Source organism: Dermacentor silvarum, chromosome 4 (assembly GCF_013339745.2).
Source record: "Dermacentor silvarum isolate Dsil-2018 chromosome 4, BIME_Dsil_1.4, whole genome shotgun sequence".
Classification (NCBI taxonomy): Eukaryota; Metazoa; Arthropoda; class Arachnida; order Ixodida; family Ixodidae; genus Dermacentor; species Dermacentor silvarum.
This window is the reverse complement of record NC_051157.2, coordinates 31,629,752-31,648,183: the sequence shown is the minus strand read 5'-3', so window position 1 is coordinate 31,648,183 and position 18,432 is coordinate 31,629,752. Positions and strand designations below refer to the sequence as shown.

General features: G+C 42.3%; 1 protein-coding gene across 1 annotated transcript; it reads left to right on the top strand.

The window, feature by feature from the left end:
- The first annotated feature begins 62 nt into the window (after positions 1 to 62).
- On the top strand, positions 63 to 14,828 carry LOC119449716 (ubiquitin carboxyl-terminal hydrolase 46). Its single transcript, XM_037712954.2, has 7 exons — positions 63 to 204; positions 1,252 to 1,332; positions 4,799 to 5,338; positions 6,779 to 6,939; positions 8,481 to 8,613; positions 11,619 to 11,762; positions 13,502 to 14,828. Exons 1-7 carry the CDS (start codon positions 202 to 204, stop codon positions 13,601 to 13,603), a joined length of 1,164 nt encoding a protein of 387 aa, XP_037568882.1. The 5' UTR covers positions 63 to 201; the 3' UTR covers positions 13,604 to 14,828.
- Positions 14,829 to 18,432: the final 3,604 nt, after the last annotated feature.

The window sequence follows — 18,432 nt, the reverse complement described above, 5'->3', positions numbered from 1 at the left end:
CGTAAAGGTTCGTTTAGCAAAATATTAGATAGCTAGCAATGCTTAAAAGTGTTTATATAAATTATTTAGGTGGGTTAGACGAAAACCGAGCCGCAAAAGTTACGAATCTGCGGCTAGAAACGGCCGATTCCGGCAGCCAACAAAAATGGCGCTGTTGAAGGCAAGGAAGGCATTCAAGGTTTGACGCGTGAAAAATGAAAAATGGTGAGTATCTCGAGCTCATTTTTGATCCTGGACGGTGCCTTCGTCGTCACCGTTAAAGCTGTTATTATAATTTTTTCACCATGACATGATATAGTAGGGATCGCTGACCGAGTGCTTCTGTATGCAATACACAGATTTCACCGTGGAATGCTACCTGAAACATACAATTCCCTTAATATTTAGAATGCCCGCATTGTTGTCGCTTTGTGAATTGCTATAAAGTGATGGCGATCGTTACGCATTCGTCTGTAACGCGAATCTAGTGACCCTCTCAATTGGCATCGGGTCCGCCTGTGGCGGACATTTAGGAACCCGGTTGCGTGAGATCCCGTGTTACATACAAGCCCTGATAATACGCTTAAAACCATCGACATTTCTGATAAGGGGCTGTCTATCTTTGGCGCGGTTCCGCTGAGAGCGTCTACTTAAGTGTGCGTTTCCTTGGATGCGTTGAATGTGATAAATTTGCCAGATGACCGGTCAGGTTCGCGAAATTCAAATGCGTCAACCCGTGCGACCGTAAGCTTCGTGTGACTCTTGCTTAATTGAATCTTGTCGTTTCGGTCGGATAACTTTTCCTTCACATTTAGAATACTAGCGCCTTGACTTCTTCCACTGTATAACCCGTAGACCTTTTAGTAGCGAGTTGTGCGAGCAGAAGCGATGGTCAGTGATCTTTTTTTTTTTTTTCTTCTTCTTCTTCTTCTTCTCTGTTCTCCTTCCTGCACGCTACTAATCGCGACGGATCAGCGTGTAGCGGATGTAGTTGTTTGCGCTTGCTTCACGTTGTAAACATCTTGCGTGCTTTCGTTCTACAGTTTTTACTGTCTGGAATGTGCTTTCTTGTGCCGCCGACGTGGTTGAAACAATGTGGGCGTAACGCCGTACACATCATTTGCGCAACTGCTCGGAAACGCCGTTTGCGCTGATCGCTATATTGGGAGAGCGCAACTTCGCGATGCCGGCTAGTAGTACGAAAAATTTCTTTCTCGTACATAAAATGTGATTGCACACTGTACGGTTTTTGTTACCGTTTCTTTTTTGTAGGGAGCAAATGGATCATTGTTGGAGAAGGAGATAGGTCACGATCAGTTTCCATCAAATGAACACTACTTTGGTCTTGTAAATGTAAGTATGTGGATTCCTCAAACGTAGCGTCACTGTAGTAGATGTGCGCTCAATATTTGTTCGCTAGAGTGTGTTTGAAGTTGCTAAGTCGCACTATTTGAAGTCATGTTCAAAAGAAAATTAAAAAAAAAAAAGGTGTGCCTGTCATGAAGCATTTTTTCAGGCACAAGTAGCTGCACTCCAATATTTTGCTGTACACTATAGTTTCTTATAACAAGGCAACATAAACTAGAACACTGCATATCATCGAAAGTACTCTGGGTGTGGTCATTGGTGCATGCAGATCATCACGTAAAGAAACAAATGAAAGTTGTAGAGTGGTGTGACTAGTGCAACAGGTGCATTTCCAACTTTTAACAAGAAGATTAAAGAAAATATTTGTTAAATAAACACTTTGCTTATGTACAGTGCTCAGCGATTGAAATGCGATATTCGGCCAGCATGGCGGCCTGCGTTTTTTGTGCCTCTGGGGGGTGCTGGGGACGCCGAGCTGGTGCATTGTAGTATACGATGAATACGATGGCCTTTGTGACACATTCAGACTGCATTTGGCCCCCCAGCAATCACACAGCGCTCACTGGTGGCTCAAAAAGCACTAGCTGCCATGCGGGCCGAGTATCGTGACTCAATCACTGAGCATTGTACGATCTGAACCCTTAACTTCAGGAAACGAAGAGCACAGTGTTTTAATTATGAAAGCAACAAACCTAGCCTAGCCCTGTTGAGCTGTAGTCATGGTTGTACAGTACAAGTACAGCAATGACTGCAGGGAACATCTGGCTGGTAATAAACCAAATATAACTCAAACACTTCCGATTCATCAAGAGAGAGAGTGGGGAAAAAGAAATTGATAGGGCACATTAGGCCAACATCTATACAATAAAAAAGGTCTACCTGCCTTCGTACCATATTTCAGCTGTAGTTTAAGAGTAGACCACATTGTACTTTGGTACATTTTGTACATTTGGCTAATATTTAGACAAAATCATTTTAACCCATTCATAGGTGAATTTTTCATATGCAGTACTGGGGTCTAGGGGCCGTATTCTGAAACGTTCCACTTCGGCGATATTTCTTTTTCGCTTTCAGACGCGCAATGATTGGCTGTTTTAGCAAAATTGGATGAGCTGATTGGTTGGTCGAGCCCGACGACATTCAATTTTGCTCAGCCAGCCAATCAGCACGTGCCTGAAAGTGAAAAAGAAATGTTGCTGAAGTGGAACGTTTCAGAATACGCCCCTAGCTCTGCGATGTTTCCACACAACATGGCCGCGAATGCTCCCTGACGAAATTTCAATTTTTTTTTTAAGTAACATTTTCAAAAGTACTCCAACGTGTTCTTCCCACTACCCAATAGGTGCAAGAAAAAAAAAATTCTTATTGCTCCAGGAACTACGTAATACTTGATATGCCTTTCTATGGCTTAAAAAGCAGGGCAGAAATTCTTAATATACTGGTTATTCACTTTCCGTGACCCTGCCTAAAACAGAGGTTTTAGGCAGTGTCAGAGCTGCACCATTTGGCACAGCTCAGCCCAGCCAAATGTACACTCGCATTCATTATGAGCTTCAACATGGTGCCCACGGTCGAAGATGCTTCAATACTGCATAGCGGTCGCAGCATATAAAAAATTTGTTTAATAAATACTAGTAATTGTAACGATGTTTAGTTCTCCACTTTTTCATCTGTTGATGCCGCTGCACACTATTCGGACCTCTTGGACCATGGACACCATGTTACAGCTCATATTGAACGCAGCTGTGCATGTCTGCTTGTCTGCTACCTTCATGCTGCAGTACAGTGTGCTAGGCTAAAAGCTCTTTTCATTCATGCATGGCACATTTTATAGAACCGTGATTGTTGTGCAAAAATACATATTAATGTGGCTATTTTCATATTTCGCAGGCTTTCTTTATGATGTGGAAAAAATAATTGTGTAATTGGCATTGGATTTAAATACTGCTAAAGAGGAATTCTCCTAGAGGTCGTACAATTCCCTTATTGGAAGTTTGTCTGAAGGGATTTACATTACTTGCATGACAGAGCACAGTGGCCAGGTAGCTAATGAAAAGGTTCGCTAATTAACTTTTAAGTTATTCACTTTGGGACACACGTTGCACTTGTGAAATTGAAGTCAAGCAGTAGTGAAGCCATTTCAGCTTTGTATAAATCTTAAAACTATCGCTAGTTTCGAAATATCTGTCCCCAAAATCAGCTAAAAATTCATTGGGATTCTAGTTAAGATTGTCTGAAGCTGCTTTCAGTAAACTGTTAACCGTAACATCATTGTATTTCGTGGAACACTTAAATTTTACATATTTTGAAAGTGATGTTTGTCTGAGGATTTCCACAGAGCAGACATGACTTTGCTAGACCTCTGCATTAATTTTTCAATTGCAGCATGGGCCCTAAAGTGAGCAATAATAAAGTGAATTAGTGAATCTTTAATTAACTACCTGGGACATTGCAATTTTCATGTAGGCAATTTCCGCCTCTTCTAGAAATCTACCTAAAGAGACGGAACAACTATGTATGTCACTAGCAACCTTTAAAAATATGAACTAAAAAGAAAGAAACATGTTGTATATGCTGGTATTAGTATTCCTCAGCACCATCTTAAGCAAGTCAGAATGAACCTGCTGCAGGAGAAATTTCTTTTGCGGTGATTTACAGTTAATCCTGCTCAGTTCATCATGTCCTGCCCAGGGCTACTATAATAAAACAATAGTTTTCGTAAGACTTTGAGAGAAAAGCATAGGATAGAAGAGTATTGGAGCTTTGCGCCAAAACTGTGTGAATGCCCGTGGCGTAGGAACTTAGGAAATACAAGAGCTGGGAATGCAACAGCTGGGAACATGTAACTACTATGCTCACTTTGCTCTATTCCCTCTTTAGTATCCACCAATCCGAAAGGGGGGAAAGGGTGCCGGTTAGAGTCACAAAGTTTAAAAATAAATTGAATTCACTTGAAATTGCTGCGTTATTTCAGCGCAGCCAGCAGGTCCTTGATTTATGTTTATTCCTGATGAATCAGCGTAGCCTCTTCATGTCAGATTGAATTGTGGCATTTAATGTCCCAAAACTGCACAATCAGTTATGAGGGATGCTGTAGTGATGGAGGTCTGGATAAACTTTGGCTACACGTGTTTCTTTAGTACGCACCTAGATCTAAGTACACCGGGGCTTTTGTATTCCACCCCCATTGGGATGTAGCCGCGGCAGCGGGGAAATGAACCCACAGCCTTCATGCTTGGCTGCAGAACACCACTGAGCCACTACAGTGGGTACCTTTCCATGTGTCATAATGTGTATCCCATCATAGTTTCATTTCTGTCTGTACACTACTCCTGTAGCAATGATATGTTGCTCCACTGACTTTGAAAACAATGTGATATTTTGGCCCCTACCCTTGTGCTAATTACGCCTTTTTGCATCTTACCTACTCCCCCCCACCCTAAATGTGCAGTTTGGCAACACCTGCTACTGCAACTCAGTGCTCCAAGCGCTCTACTTCTGCAAGCCGTTTCGGGAGAAAGTGCTGGAGTACAAGGCGCGCAACAAGCGCACGAAGGAGACACTGCTCACGTGCCTGGCCGACCTGTTCCACAGCATTGCCAACCAGAAGAAGAAGACGGGCACCATTGCGCCCAAGAAGTTCATTGCGCGACTGCGCAAGGAGAACGAGCTGTTCGACAACTACATGCAGCAGGATGCGCACGAGTTCCTCAACTACCTGCTGAACACCATTGCCGACATCCTGCAGGCCGAGAAGCAGCAACAGCAGCAGAACTCACAGACCAACACCAAGGGCAACAAGTGCACCAGCAGCGGAGACGCGGCACATCCAGCGGCGGGAGGCCCCATGGCCTCAGCTGGTGCCACTGCACAGGGCGCACAGAACCAGGTCGGGGGCGCCGCGCAGCCCCCCAAGCCCGAGCCGACGTGGGTGCACGACATCTTCCAGGGGACCCTCACCAACGAGACGCGGTGCCTCAACTGTGAGACGGTCAGTCTGCTGTCCTCTTTAACCCTCTCTTCTCTCTTGCACATTATCTTGCAGCCATGCTATACCCTGGGAAGTAGCCACTAGTTCCATACCAGCCAACTCTTCCAAATTTTTCTAAAACTTCGTGAACTTGGACTCGTTCTATGATTTTACGAATGTTGTGTCAAGTTCCACGAAAAATAAATTCTGCTCGCAAGAGAGTTTTAAAAGTATTAAAAGACAGGATGGTGCAAGATTGCAAATAATACCGAAAAAAATTTTGATTGTACCTGCACCCCTCTCTTATGGCAGTGAAAGATACAACACGCTATAGGCGTGCTCATTTCAAACAAGTTTCCTTATATATAAGTTCCTGAAGCAGGTCAAATTGGCAACAGCAATGTGACAGTGATCTAAAAATAGTGTATTAGTCTCTGCTGTTTCTACTTTGCTACTGTGTGTGTGCTTCATCTAAAGGTAAATTATCATTAATAAAGTGTATATGTTCAACAAAAGGTCTGTGCTGAGAAAAATGTTTAAAAGAATTCTGTGCTATTTCCCTATTATGTGTACAAAAGCACAAGCTTTAATTCAATAAGCTGTTATGGGTTCTTTTCTCTTCCTTAAAGGATAGGCCTCAAGGAACAATGAGATAAAAGCCAACGAAATGCTAGTTGCAGCCTGTTGTTTTTTCATTTGTGCTTGAGTCTCAGTTGAGTCATCATTGTCGTCTTAGTCAGGCCAGCTTAAGCTGCTTTGTGTGGCACTTATAGATTTTCATCAATAACCCCTCTGCGAGTCTTTTATTTTCCCTCTCCTTATTATATACCATGTACATTTTTTTTTTTCTGCACTTTCTTCACAAACATTTCCTTTGAGCTGAGCAGTATGTCTGACAACTGAAGCAACTGAAACTGAAGCATACCATCTGGTGTGCTGTGACCAGCATCTCGTGAAGTGTTGCCTGTACTGCGAACGGCTTTTTTTGGGGGGGGATTCTGCATTTATAATCTAGTACTTCAGCATAGCTGCGCCTCATATTCAATAGAGGAACGCTCTGTGTGGTGTACTCGGAATGACGTCACGAGTTCTCTCTCATGTCCCAAAACGGGCTTATCTGAAAATGATTGAACTGTGAATGGGCGAAATGTGGCATAAAATGTGTTCCATGGCAAAAAAAAATCTCATTTTCGTGCATTTCAGTGAAGAGAAACACTAAGCTAGTTGAGAGTGCTTTGCTAGTTGGTTGATTATTGCTAGAATAGACGAACGCTGAAGTTTCTTGTTTTTAATTTTATGGCCAAACATTTATGCTGGAGACAATGTTTTGTCTTGGTTCTTCAGTATCTTTGCATATGGAGGCCTTGCTATTCAAAAGTTTGTGATAATTTGCAATTGAAATGTTTCTTATTCCATACAATTTCATGTACTCTATGCATTGTATTTGCTTTTGTTCTTCAGGTGAGCAGCAAGGATGAGGATTTCCTTGACCTCTCTGTGGACGTGAGCCAAAACACATCCATAACCCATTGCCTAAGAGGGTTTAGCAACACTGAAACACTCTGCAGCGAACACAAGTACTACTGTGAAAACTGCTGCAGTAAGCAAGAGGCACAAAAAAGGCAAGTGCAGACATCCTTCTGTGGCAGTCGCACTTCGAAACTAAACTCTATGCTATGGCTTTTCTTTTAAGTCTGAAGCACTAGCGAATTGTGAAGATTGGTATTTTTTTTCAACTAGGCCATGTTTCCAAAGCAAGTCACTTCAGGCTAAATCAGCCCCTACTCGGCTACTAGGCAGTGACTGTAATACTCTTATTGCACCTACGTTACCTAGCAAGTCAATTTTGTAGCCCTGTGAAGGAATCATTGAGTGATTTACTAACCTTCTTTTGAATTAAGAACCCCCAGCTCCATAATCTTCAATAGGCTCAGTGCAAGTTTGTTGTATTTTTGTCTATTCACAGTGAACTTCACATGGAGTAGGTTTTAGACATTGAATAAATGGCACTTTACATCATTGGTAACTTATGCCACCAGAAAGCGTAACAGATTTTTAAAAATTTTTGGCCTAAGACGCAACTTTACCCTTAAAAAAAGACGTTCTTTCCCTACTTCCCTGGGGTTTGGTTTGCATCAGTTAGTCGGTCATTGGTTGGGTTCTTGCGAAGTAGGCTCAGCAAGGTTTAACACAGGCTGTCACTTAATAATAAAAAAAAAAAGGGTGCCCGATGGTCGGACTTGAACCAGAGTCATTCCCAGACACTATAGACCAATGCTAAAGCTTTTGAGACACAAGCACAGGATTCTAACGCACGCTTAATTCCAGCTTTACCACTATTTGCTCATGGTAGCTAGTGCTTTGAGGCAATTAAAATGCACAGTGATGCTTAGAAATGTGCAAACATGTCTTAAAAGCACTTTTGTAAATCATGTCAACTCTTCAACGTACGCTGAATAATCGCAAAGTGACATTTTTTTGTGGCAACAAAAGTAAAACAACCTCACTGAGCAGAAGATTTGAATGTCCCATGGTTACTTCTCACCTTGAGCACTCTTTTTCGCTTGTGGCAGCTAGCACCTTGAGGTGATTGAAACACTCATTTGCACTGATCAAGCGCTAAATAATGACAAGTTTAATGCTAGTGTGGGTCCAAACTGTTACTTCATTTACAGTGATTCCCTCAGTATGTGAGACGTGCAGGATTCTTTTGTAATAAGCTCTACATGCGCACACATTAACATAAACTTTAGACATTTTGAAGCACTTATCTATGACTTCATCGGGACTTAATATTTGTCTTTAGTGTCCCTTTAACAAAGATAGAAATACTGGTTTACTTGCCGTAAGGTTGACATTTAGTGAGTTGGTATGAATCCATGGTAAAATGAGGGTGACGCGGAAAAATGAAAGCGGAGAAGAATACACACCACAAGCGCTTGGCAGTGTCTGTTTTTTACCATTCATTTTACCATAGTCGTTTATTTAGCTGGAAGCTGGATAAAGTTATGTGAAGAGTGGCGTATTGAGTTCTGAGTTATAAAGTAGGTGGTTAATTGGTTGTCGTTTAGTCAAGTAGAATCATGTTTCAATGATGTATAAGATTTACAGTCGCACGTGTGAGAATATAGTGTGTTATATTTGGTTTTTCTCTTCTTTCCAGGATGAGGGTAAAAAAGCTACCCATGATACTGGCATTACACCTGAAGCGCTTCAAGTACACGGAGCAGCAAAATAGGCACACCAAACTTTCTTACAGGGTGGTCTTCCCCCTCGAACTAAGGTTATTCAATACGGTGAGTGCTCTCTCATGAATTTTTCAATCTTGTGACTTTTATGAACCATGAGCAGCAATAATTTCTAGGATGCATAATTTTATTTGATGCACAGCACATTGCTGAAGATGTGGATCCGTCTTGTCACTCATTTTGCTGAAGCTGGAGTGGGAAATCCGCAGACTTGAAATAAAGATTTCTACGTGATACCACAAGTCAGATTCTATTTAACAATATTTCTGGAAAAACTTCAAAATGGTTTTGAAGTTGGGATACAGGGTCTGCCCCAAAACTTCCCGGAATTCTTTTTAATAAATCATTTATTCAATATCAGTTTACAATCTTTTCAGAAATTTTCAAAGTATTCTCCCCCTGCTTCGATGCACTGTTGCCAATGCTTCACCCAATCATTGAAGGCGCCCTGGAAGCCGTCAACAGGAACCTCCTTCAGTGAGGTCGTCGCAGCTGCTTTTACCGTCTCCAGTGTCCCATGCCGAGTTCCTTTCAGGGTTATTTTGATTCTTGGGAACAAAAAGAAGTCCGGTGGTGCCAGATCGGGGCTGTACGGCGGCTGGGACAGCGTTGCCGCACCCATTTTGGCCAGCAACTCGGGAGACAATGAACGCGGTGTGGCTTGATGTGTTGTCATGGTGCAAGATCCAATTGTCGCAAATTTCTTTTCGGAATCCGTTGAACCCTGTGGTGCAACCGTTTCAGCACTGCACATTAAAACTCCTTGTTGACTGTTTGTCTCTGCGGCACGAATTCACTGTGGACCACATCTTTTCTGTCAAAAGACACAATGAGCTTTGCCTTGATTCCTGATTTACTCATCCTTGCTTTTTTCGGGTGAGGAGACTCTGTGGTGGGCCACTCGCTGCTCTGACGCTTTGATTCGGGATCGTACTCAAAATTCCACGTCTCGTCCCCTGTGATCACTCTGTCCGAAAATTCTGGGTCCGTTTTGTAGCGTTCGTGCAATTCCTGGCACTTCAACAAATGCTCTTCCTTCATCTCACTTGTCAGGACTTTGGGCACCGTTTTCGCGCAGACTTTCCTCATTTAAAGATCCTCTGTTAAAATGCGATGAACAATTGTTTTGGGTATTCCACACCCCTCTGTGGTCATCCAAACGCTTAATCGCCGGTCCTTGTCCAAAACTTGACACACTTTTTGCACCGAGCGGTCGTCGTCGTTGGCGGACTCCCGACCTTCCCGGAACCTCTTGTGCCCCGTGAAAGTTTGGCTTTGTTTCATCGCATCGTCACCATAGGCTTTCCGAAGCATTTCGAGCATCTCCGCCCCCTTTTTATCCAGTTTCATACAAAACTTGATTGCATAACGCTGCACCAAAAACTGGTCCATTTTTTTACTTAGCGAGGGTGCAGTAGATACCTCTGCGCAGAGCGTGACCTGCCTCAACAACTGCCCGCAGGCAACTGAGACCGGTCTCGTTATGAAGCTTAGATCCCCCACTAACTTCTCCACCCGAAGCCCTGCCCCGCCAGACGACATTGCCGACTACAAAAAATCATTCCGGGAAGTTTTGGGACAGACCCTGTACTTGGCTAGAAACACATTTAGTTGGAATGGCACCGTGTGCTACTATAAACTTGAGGATAATCTTTTGTGTCCTGGAGTCTTCTCTTTAATGCGTAAATGTGAGAAAGACATAGGTTATAATAAAATCTTAAATGAAAATTTCACCCACTGCAGTGTTTAGGTGGCTGTGTATTCTGCGTCTGGGGTCACCGGTTCGATTCTCAGCCTCCGTGAGTGCATTTTGATGAGGGCACAATCCAAAAATGCTTGTGCCTTATGCTTTAGGCACATCCTAAAGTACTCCAGATGGTCGAAACTAATCTAGAGACCTCCATGGCAGCATCCTCTTAACCTGCGTGTTACTTTGCGATGTTAAACTCCATCAAGCTATCAAATTAAATTTTAATCAGTTAGACAGAAATCACTGAGCAAACAAGTGGAATTTCAATCATTTTGTCCGACTTCAATGAAGTCTATGGTGTCTCACGACTTGACTGCTGCTTGAGTCTGTGCATAGTTAGGTTATTCTGGTGCCATTCTCAAACATGCATCTCAAACTGAAAAGTGGGTCTGCTTGGGAAAATCATAGTTTCAAGAATACAAGTTATCTCTCTCTCTTTCTTTTGGCATTGCATAACTCTAGGAATACCCACAATGCTAGTTTACTGAAGGCATCAGTATTCCTGGGGCCCTAGAGAAACTAAAGGACGAGCATAGCATTTCCCGGCTAAATTTAAGTTTTTGTGGTTATGGGAGTGTTCATGGGGCAAGGGGGACAGCTGGGTTCAGGAACCCACATCTCCACAACTTCAAACTTGTCTGTCTTTCGTAGGCGAAGGGGAATTGCACTAAAGAGCAAAAAAAAATAATAATAACGAATTGAGTTTTAAAAGATTACATCAATAACTGTAGAGGTGAGGCATGAAGTAAACCTTCCGAAACTTTCAGTTGCGAGAAATCAGTATAGTATTTAGCACTATTGCATCCGTAAAGAGGTTCAATGGTTCAAAGAGGTTCAAAAGTACTCAACACAAGTACTTCTTGTTTACATATTTACATAAAATGCTGAAATTACAGATACTTTGAAGAGTTTGAGAAAATTAAAATCGCGACCGTTTCTTTGAAAGACTTGAAAGTTTGTTGATATGAGCATAGCGAAGAGGGAATCATGGTTCCTGTGCCAATAATGCGTGCGAAGCAGGTAACTTTTGTATTTCTTCATGTATTCATTATTTGTCAAGGTCCAACTGCTCATATGTTTACTTTCAGTGTGCAGGTGTGAGAAGTGCCTAATTTGTGTGTATTTGATGCGGGACATTGCTGTAGATCTTTTGCTTGAAAAAAAACAGTCTCTGAGCAGTCTCAAACAGTCTCAAATCTGCTTATTTAAAAACATTTTCTACTAAAATGCATATTGCTTTGATGCTGTTCATGTGTACATGTTGTACATTTCCTTTGCTGACCACACCCTTTTGCTTCTCTAGTCGGATGATGCCTACAACCCTGACCGGATGTACGATTTGGTGGCAGTAGTCATCCACTGTGGAAGTGGCCCCAACAGGGGACACTACATCTCCATAGTGAAAAGCCACGGCCTCTGGCTCCTCTTCGACGATGACATTGTTGACGTAAGTGCTTCTTTAAGATTGCTCTCCTTAGGAATGGGATGAGGGGGGGGCTTAAGTTTTCTTACAGCGATAGCTGTTATGGGCCAACTCCCCTGGTTGTTTTTAAGTCCACCGGTGAAGTCAATGTCTGTTGCTGGGATCATTAAGTGGAGTGCTTTCCGACAATTTTATAAAGAAAAAACAGCACACTGCCCCGCTAGGATTTGAACTCTGGTCCAACAAAGCTTCAGTCGAAGATTCTAGCTCTCAGCTACTCCGCTGATGCTGCAGCAAAGACTTGGCTTTGGTCAATACTGTGCCTGGCCCCTTGACTACTCACTAAAATGATTGTCTGATGCCATGCCCTGCAGATTATTGATAAACCGCCACTGAGGGGAAATAATATTAACGAAGCCAGTGGCAAGAAGTAAGAGGCAGGATAGAACGGATGGGGAAGTAAGGGTCGTGTTTCTTTGCGTCTTGTCCACTGAGAAGCACCACCTACGCAAAGATTTCTGAAGACTGGAAGCATGACCGAATAAAGCTTCTTCTTGTAAAAAAGAGATTACTTGTGCGCATATTTTTTTTTTTTTTTGCTCCAACCAACACCGCAACGAAACAGTGCAAGGTTCACTGTGCATAATATTGTGTCAGCTATTGTATGACTGCTTAGCATTATGGGCTAAACTGCACCATTTTTAAAGGTCCCCTGCTGCAGTCATGGCTTGGAATATTTTGCATCATCACTGTGAAGAGATTCATACAGTTTGGTAGCCATCTTTATAACTTTCCCAAACTTGCATTCCTTAGTATACTATGTGGCAGTTGACCACCCATATTTATTTAGAATATGTAGGTCATATTAAATTAGGCCAGTGGAGGGCCACTATATTAAAAACACTGGGTTGATTTTGACACCTTTTCGTTGTTGCGTTATATTCACTGGCTCATTCTATGAATATGGCAGTACAGTGAGAAAGCATTCGTGCTAGCTGAAGATGATGGCATCACCAAAGAACACTAATTATGAGTACTTCTGCACAAAAAATATGAATGCATGTGATGGACTCTATATGCTGTATATAACACCACTTTTTAATTGTATAGTATCACAAGGTGTGCCCAGTAGAGTTCAGATTAGTTGTTAAATGAGCAAGAAATATCAGACAGAAACAGTGTTTATTACTGAAGTTACAGTAAGCAGTAAATATAAACATTATTTTGCACGTATCTTATTTATTCGAATATAAGGTGAGGGTTTTTTTTTCCAGAATCCTTAGCCTTGAAGTCACCCCCCACTTTATATGCTAGGCTGACATATTCGGTTGCTGTTTCAATAGGGCGGCAGTGCCAAATTTCCAGCGGCCCAGATTTTATATGGCAGTCCAAATTGTAGCAACTAATAAACCTTGGCAGATGAGGCAGTACCATATTTTTTTGTGTGTATAAGCCACACCGCAATTGGAAATATTTAATACTAAAGGCAAGGTGCAGGTTATATGCGAATTTCACCTTGAGGTGTGACTTCACGCCAGCACGAATTTCGCCTTATGGTGTTGCTTCACAGCAGCACACGCCGTGCTGCCGGTGGGTCGAATTAAACAAGATGCAGAAGAAAAAATGTCAAAACACACCGGTGAATGTTCTAATACCACATAAGTGACTATCCTAGCGATCTATTGGCGCAGTAAATGGCGCAGTTATACAGAATGCATCAGAAAACACAGCACATTTGATCGTGTTGCATCCCATTGTTGCAGAAAATCGACGCAACGGCAATTGAGGACTTCTACGGCCTCACGTCGGATACGCCAAAGACATCGGAGTCGGGCTACATCCTCTTTTACCAGTCAAGGGAGTGACGTCTACACAGGCACGGAGCAAGGGGAAAAGGGGTGTGAGGTTCCCCAGTGTGCGTGCTGTTTCCCGTGCCAGAGTAGCGATAACTTTCTCTCTCTCTCCCCGGCTGCCACTGACCAAGGTGTGCAATAGAGGCAGTTCGGGAGTAGAGGCGGCGGCAATCTTTTTTGTCACCATGTCATACGAGGAAGCATCAAACTCTGGACAAAGATCTGCACAACGGCCCAGCGGCGCAAGACTCGTTGCATTTTGTAAAGGAAAGGTCGGCGGAGGTCGGTGAAGCGGTCTGCTGCTGAGGCGCAAGGAGGAGAATGCAGCGTCTCAGCCGGAGCAGGGAGGGTAGAGCTTTTTGCGGCTGTAGAGGAAATTTTGTCAGAACAAATGGTGTGTAAATAATAAAGTTCGCCTTTTTTTTTTTTTTACAGCCGCATCACGGACAGACAGGCTATCAACAGTAAGGCAGATTCCCAGTTAACTCTGCAGATGTCTTTCTCTGCGTGCAAGGGCAGACGACACAGAATCAGTGAGCAGACGACGAAGAATTTGTGAATGGCAGAGAAGCCCTTGAGTCGCCCAGGTCAGAGCTGTAGAGCTGGCAGTTAACGCCAAGATTCCCGAGTGCTGGAGCTGCCTTGCTGTTGCATAGTGGGTTGTAGAGATAGTGTTCTAGGTTTCTGGGGGATACAGGGGCTGTGTACAGAATAATTTATGGTCACTAGGATTTTATTGAGATGATAAACAGTTCTAGCTTTGGGGGCTTTTGGGAACAACTGGAAGAGTATCACCGTCTGCGGTGAATAGGCAATACGAAGTAGTACTATGAGAGTATTCAAAAACAAAGGCTTCTTCTTTTGTTGTTGTTATTGTTGTTGTTGTCATTCTCAGTTCTTTATGTCAATTCTGAAATGTTTCATAAATGATGTGACACAGGAGTAAAAAAAAATATCTTCACACTTTTACATTTAGGTAAACATTTCTTAATTATGGCTTTCTTTTTGTTAGCTGAGATGTCAAAAAACAGATTTCTAAGTTAGTCAAGACGAGCGAATCAAGAGTGCCCATCAAAACTAAATTGTACAAAAGACACCAGGCATAGTGTGTGGTGAGAATGTGTTTCTGTTTGTAGCATTATGCAGCACATGTAAAAAGTGTGAGAAGAGTAAAAGCCTCATTCACAGTGTATAATATTGTACAGTTGCATTGCCTCTTATTAAAGCTTTGGATGCAGTTCTGCATGTTTGCGTCATTTAGTACTGCATGGACACAGACAGCCCCGTGGAAGGCAGCAAGAGAACAAACCAGCTATCGAGACACATTCAGAAATGTTTAGACATCGGCAAAAGAGTAGCACTATAGCAAATGTGAAACTTGGTTGAATGGAACAAAGATTATTTCTAACAAATATGGCTGAAAACTTGTTAAAGGATGTGAATGAATGGTTCTGGATGGAATTCTAATAACCTAGAATGTGTAGGAAAAAGCTCTACTTGTGAACATCTCTACACACAGGTATGTGTGTATAGTAGCTGCTGCTGAGTACTGGACAAGTGTGATATGTTGTAAAATGTATGTGCAGTATTTTTTTAAGTGCACTCCAGGCAGTTGGAGAATTGTTGATACTAGAGCGTGAACTGTCAATTGCCAGTTTAAAATGAACAGATCACAAGCTGTGATGAGAGCCCTTCGACTGTTGACCTGGCTTGGCCAGCAGGTCGTGACTGCCTCTCTCAAAAGAAGCCACAGGTCCCACCCTAGCAAGAATAAGTAATGTAATGTGCATTTTCTTAGTTCCACAGAATCTCTGCAAATTCCTGCCCAGCAGCGAAATATTTGCAAGAAAGAAGAGTGTTGAGCATCAGTGAAAGGAACGTGAAATGAGATATCCTGAGGTGGTCAACTCTTATCTGTGGCCACCTGAAAAAAAGCACAGCAGCTGCATTGCTATAATAAAAAACATGTAAAATGGATGTGGTGTGGCACTACCGGCCTCTACATAATACTGACAAAAACTGACTTTCGCATGCCACATGGCTTCGATAAGCATGATCGTGCATGCTTTCATCACATTTGGCTCAATCACATTTGGCTTACTAATCACTTGTTTAAAATACAACAAAGTGGTACTCTAATGTGCCACACATTTAAGGTTTGCAAGGATTCGGCTCAGGTTACCTGCGTGTGCTAATGTTTCATAACCTCAAGAACGAACCTAACGATTTCATTAAACCTCCATCAAGCTGCGCACACCTCCAGCTTTTTTTTTTTTTTTCATATATTTCACTCCCATTAAGACAAACTCAATGAGACGATGAAAATTGTTTTGTCTTAACTAAGAGTAACGCTATACGCGCGATGTCATGTGCGCAAGCCAGAAATGGCTGTACACACAATTTTTCAGCAGATGAATACTCCAGAATGAAGCTCTGCTGGCTTTTGACGGCTCCAAGTCAAAACATAGCGCTTATGACTGGGAGGTCCTCGGTTCGAATTACATTTTTGATAAACTTCTTTTTAATACTGCTGCATTACTACAGTATTTTTTTCCCATTTAACCTCTGCAGTACATGTTCTTTTTTTCCTATGCTTCACCACCAGGCCTGACATGGAGGATTCCTACCAAGAGGAGTGAAACACGCGAGGGGGAGGGTGGGGGCTTATATAGGTAGATGCTGCTTTAGCGGCCACAGGCCAATGAATAATGACACGTTGTTACTGCGAATTCGTTTTATTGTAAAAGATTCAACCATTGACGTCAAGAATCTGCCGCCTCTCCATTACGAAAGCTGTTTTCAGCAGCAGTTCTCGCCGCTAAAACGTCGTGCGTACAGTCATTTCTGGTTCGCGCTCACAACGTTGTGCGTACAGAATTATTCTTTAACTAAAGCAGTCCACAAAATGCACAATCTATTCCTGGTGCAGCCAAATAAGCATAAATGAAAGAGCAATAAAACCAAAAGGAAGGTGCAAGTTTTAAGAGACATTCATTGGGTTTGCATGATAGAATGCATTGTTTTATGCACGCGTTTTACCTAGCTTGCTCGAAATTCGTCAGTGTCCTTATGTTTAAAAAAAAAAGAAAGTGCAATAATTAATGTTCAGCGCATCAACAGCTGCACCATATGTAAACGCTGCTGGTTCTCTTGGCTCCCGTGCAATGTACACGGCATAATTAGAAGCCTTTAATTAAGGGGCACCTCGAAGTACTCCCTCAATTTATTATTTCAACGGTGTAAGCCGTGCAGGTTTCCATGTCATCGTTGACATTAGAGTAGCTGTTCGTGATAGTGAATTCATGGGTTACTTTGGCGCTCCCTTTTTCACATAATGACTGTTAGTGGCCACAGAAATACTATTAGCATCTCTTGGTTTACCAAAGCCATCTCCTTGACAAGTTTGCCAATATGGGACTCTTTCCAAGTCGAATAGCAAGCATTAGTTGTTTTTCTTTTTTTCTTACTGGGTATATGAGAAACCAGCCAAATGTTCACACATTGTTCCTCATATCGGAAAATTCGGCTTAACCGGGTTCATCTTAACCTGAGTCCACTGTACATCACAATGAAATGCGAACGGAAAGTGTAAAGTAAAATGCCTGTTTTACTTTACATCGCACAAACTGTTGCAAGTGGAAATGAAAATAGCACGTTCCTTTTATTATTGTGTAATGCAACTGAGGCTAGAGAGACCTCTCTCTCGCTCGCATTCACGACCAAAAAATAGCGCATCGTATGTAAAATAAATATCTAGGTATGCGTCATTTAATTCGATGTAATGTTATCTCATGACGTAAAATATGACATAATTACTACATGAAAGGCGTCGTAGGTATGAGCCTGTTTACTTACCACAGCGCAACAGGCTACGCACGCGGTCATAACATGGTACGCAACCATGCTGGAAGCACTAATCTGTACAAATAACGAATAGTTTGACGTACCTTTACATTCACAAATTGCATTTCTAATATTTGAGCCCCGTAGAAAGTGTCACAGATCAAAGACAACTGCGCTGCGAAATTGTGCGCAGTGAAAAATTTAACCGAACTGCTTGTGTTGCTTCCGCAGCAGCATTGTCTGTAATTGCCGTGTAAGTATGCGGTAAGAAGCACTGTAAAAATGGTTACACTCTTTGGGGTGTTCCAATTGTCCCCATATAGTAATCGATATCTGTTTGGCTTGTGTTTCCTTTCTTGGAAACTTGGCATTGGCTACTTTTCTGTCAAGAATGCTATATGTGACGCCGATAATGGGCATGACATTCGCAAGATGGAAGTACCGAGTGCGCAGCGGTAAAGAAAGGAAATGCGCGCAATATAGATGACGATTATTGTTTGGAGACAAGGCAAGCCCCAAGGAACGCAAACGTTTTTGATACTGTAGTATCAACCACAATTGGTTGGGTTGTGCTCTAAATCTTTTATTTTTCAATCTACTGGTACAATTTTCCCTCTTGGTAGTTACCATCTATAGCAAAAGGGGACGTGGTTCTAGGGAGAGGATAAGCGCAGAAACGGAGACAAAACCCAGCACTGCGCAGAAGTGATGGTGTTCCTGCTACATCTTGCGCAGTTGAGACCAAATGCATACTTTTGAAGTGTGATTAGTTTGCTGGTGTGCGAATAATCGAAAAGTTCGAATATTATATTTTTAATATTTGTATTCGATTCGAAAATGTTCAAATATTCGGTTGGATACGAATACTTGAATCAAATCTAATATATTGCTGGCCGTGAGCGAGCAAACATGGTTCTTCGCATTTGTATATATCTAATATAAGAATATTGGGGCGATGTTGTGCAGAATTTTGCGATGATTTCGGGCGGATAGCGAAA

Bases quoted from the DNA above. Each gene is read 5' to 3' on its own strand.
- LOC119449716 (XM_037712954.2), top strand. The intron at 6,940-8,480 runs GCAAGTGCAGAC...TCTTCTTTCCAG, and splicing joins AAGCAAGAGGCACAAAAAAG to GATGAGGGTAAAAAAGCTAC. The intron at 8,614-11,618 runs GTGAGTGCTCTC...TTGCTTCTCTAG, and splicing joins AACTAAGGTTATTCAATACG to TCGGATGATGCCTACAACCC.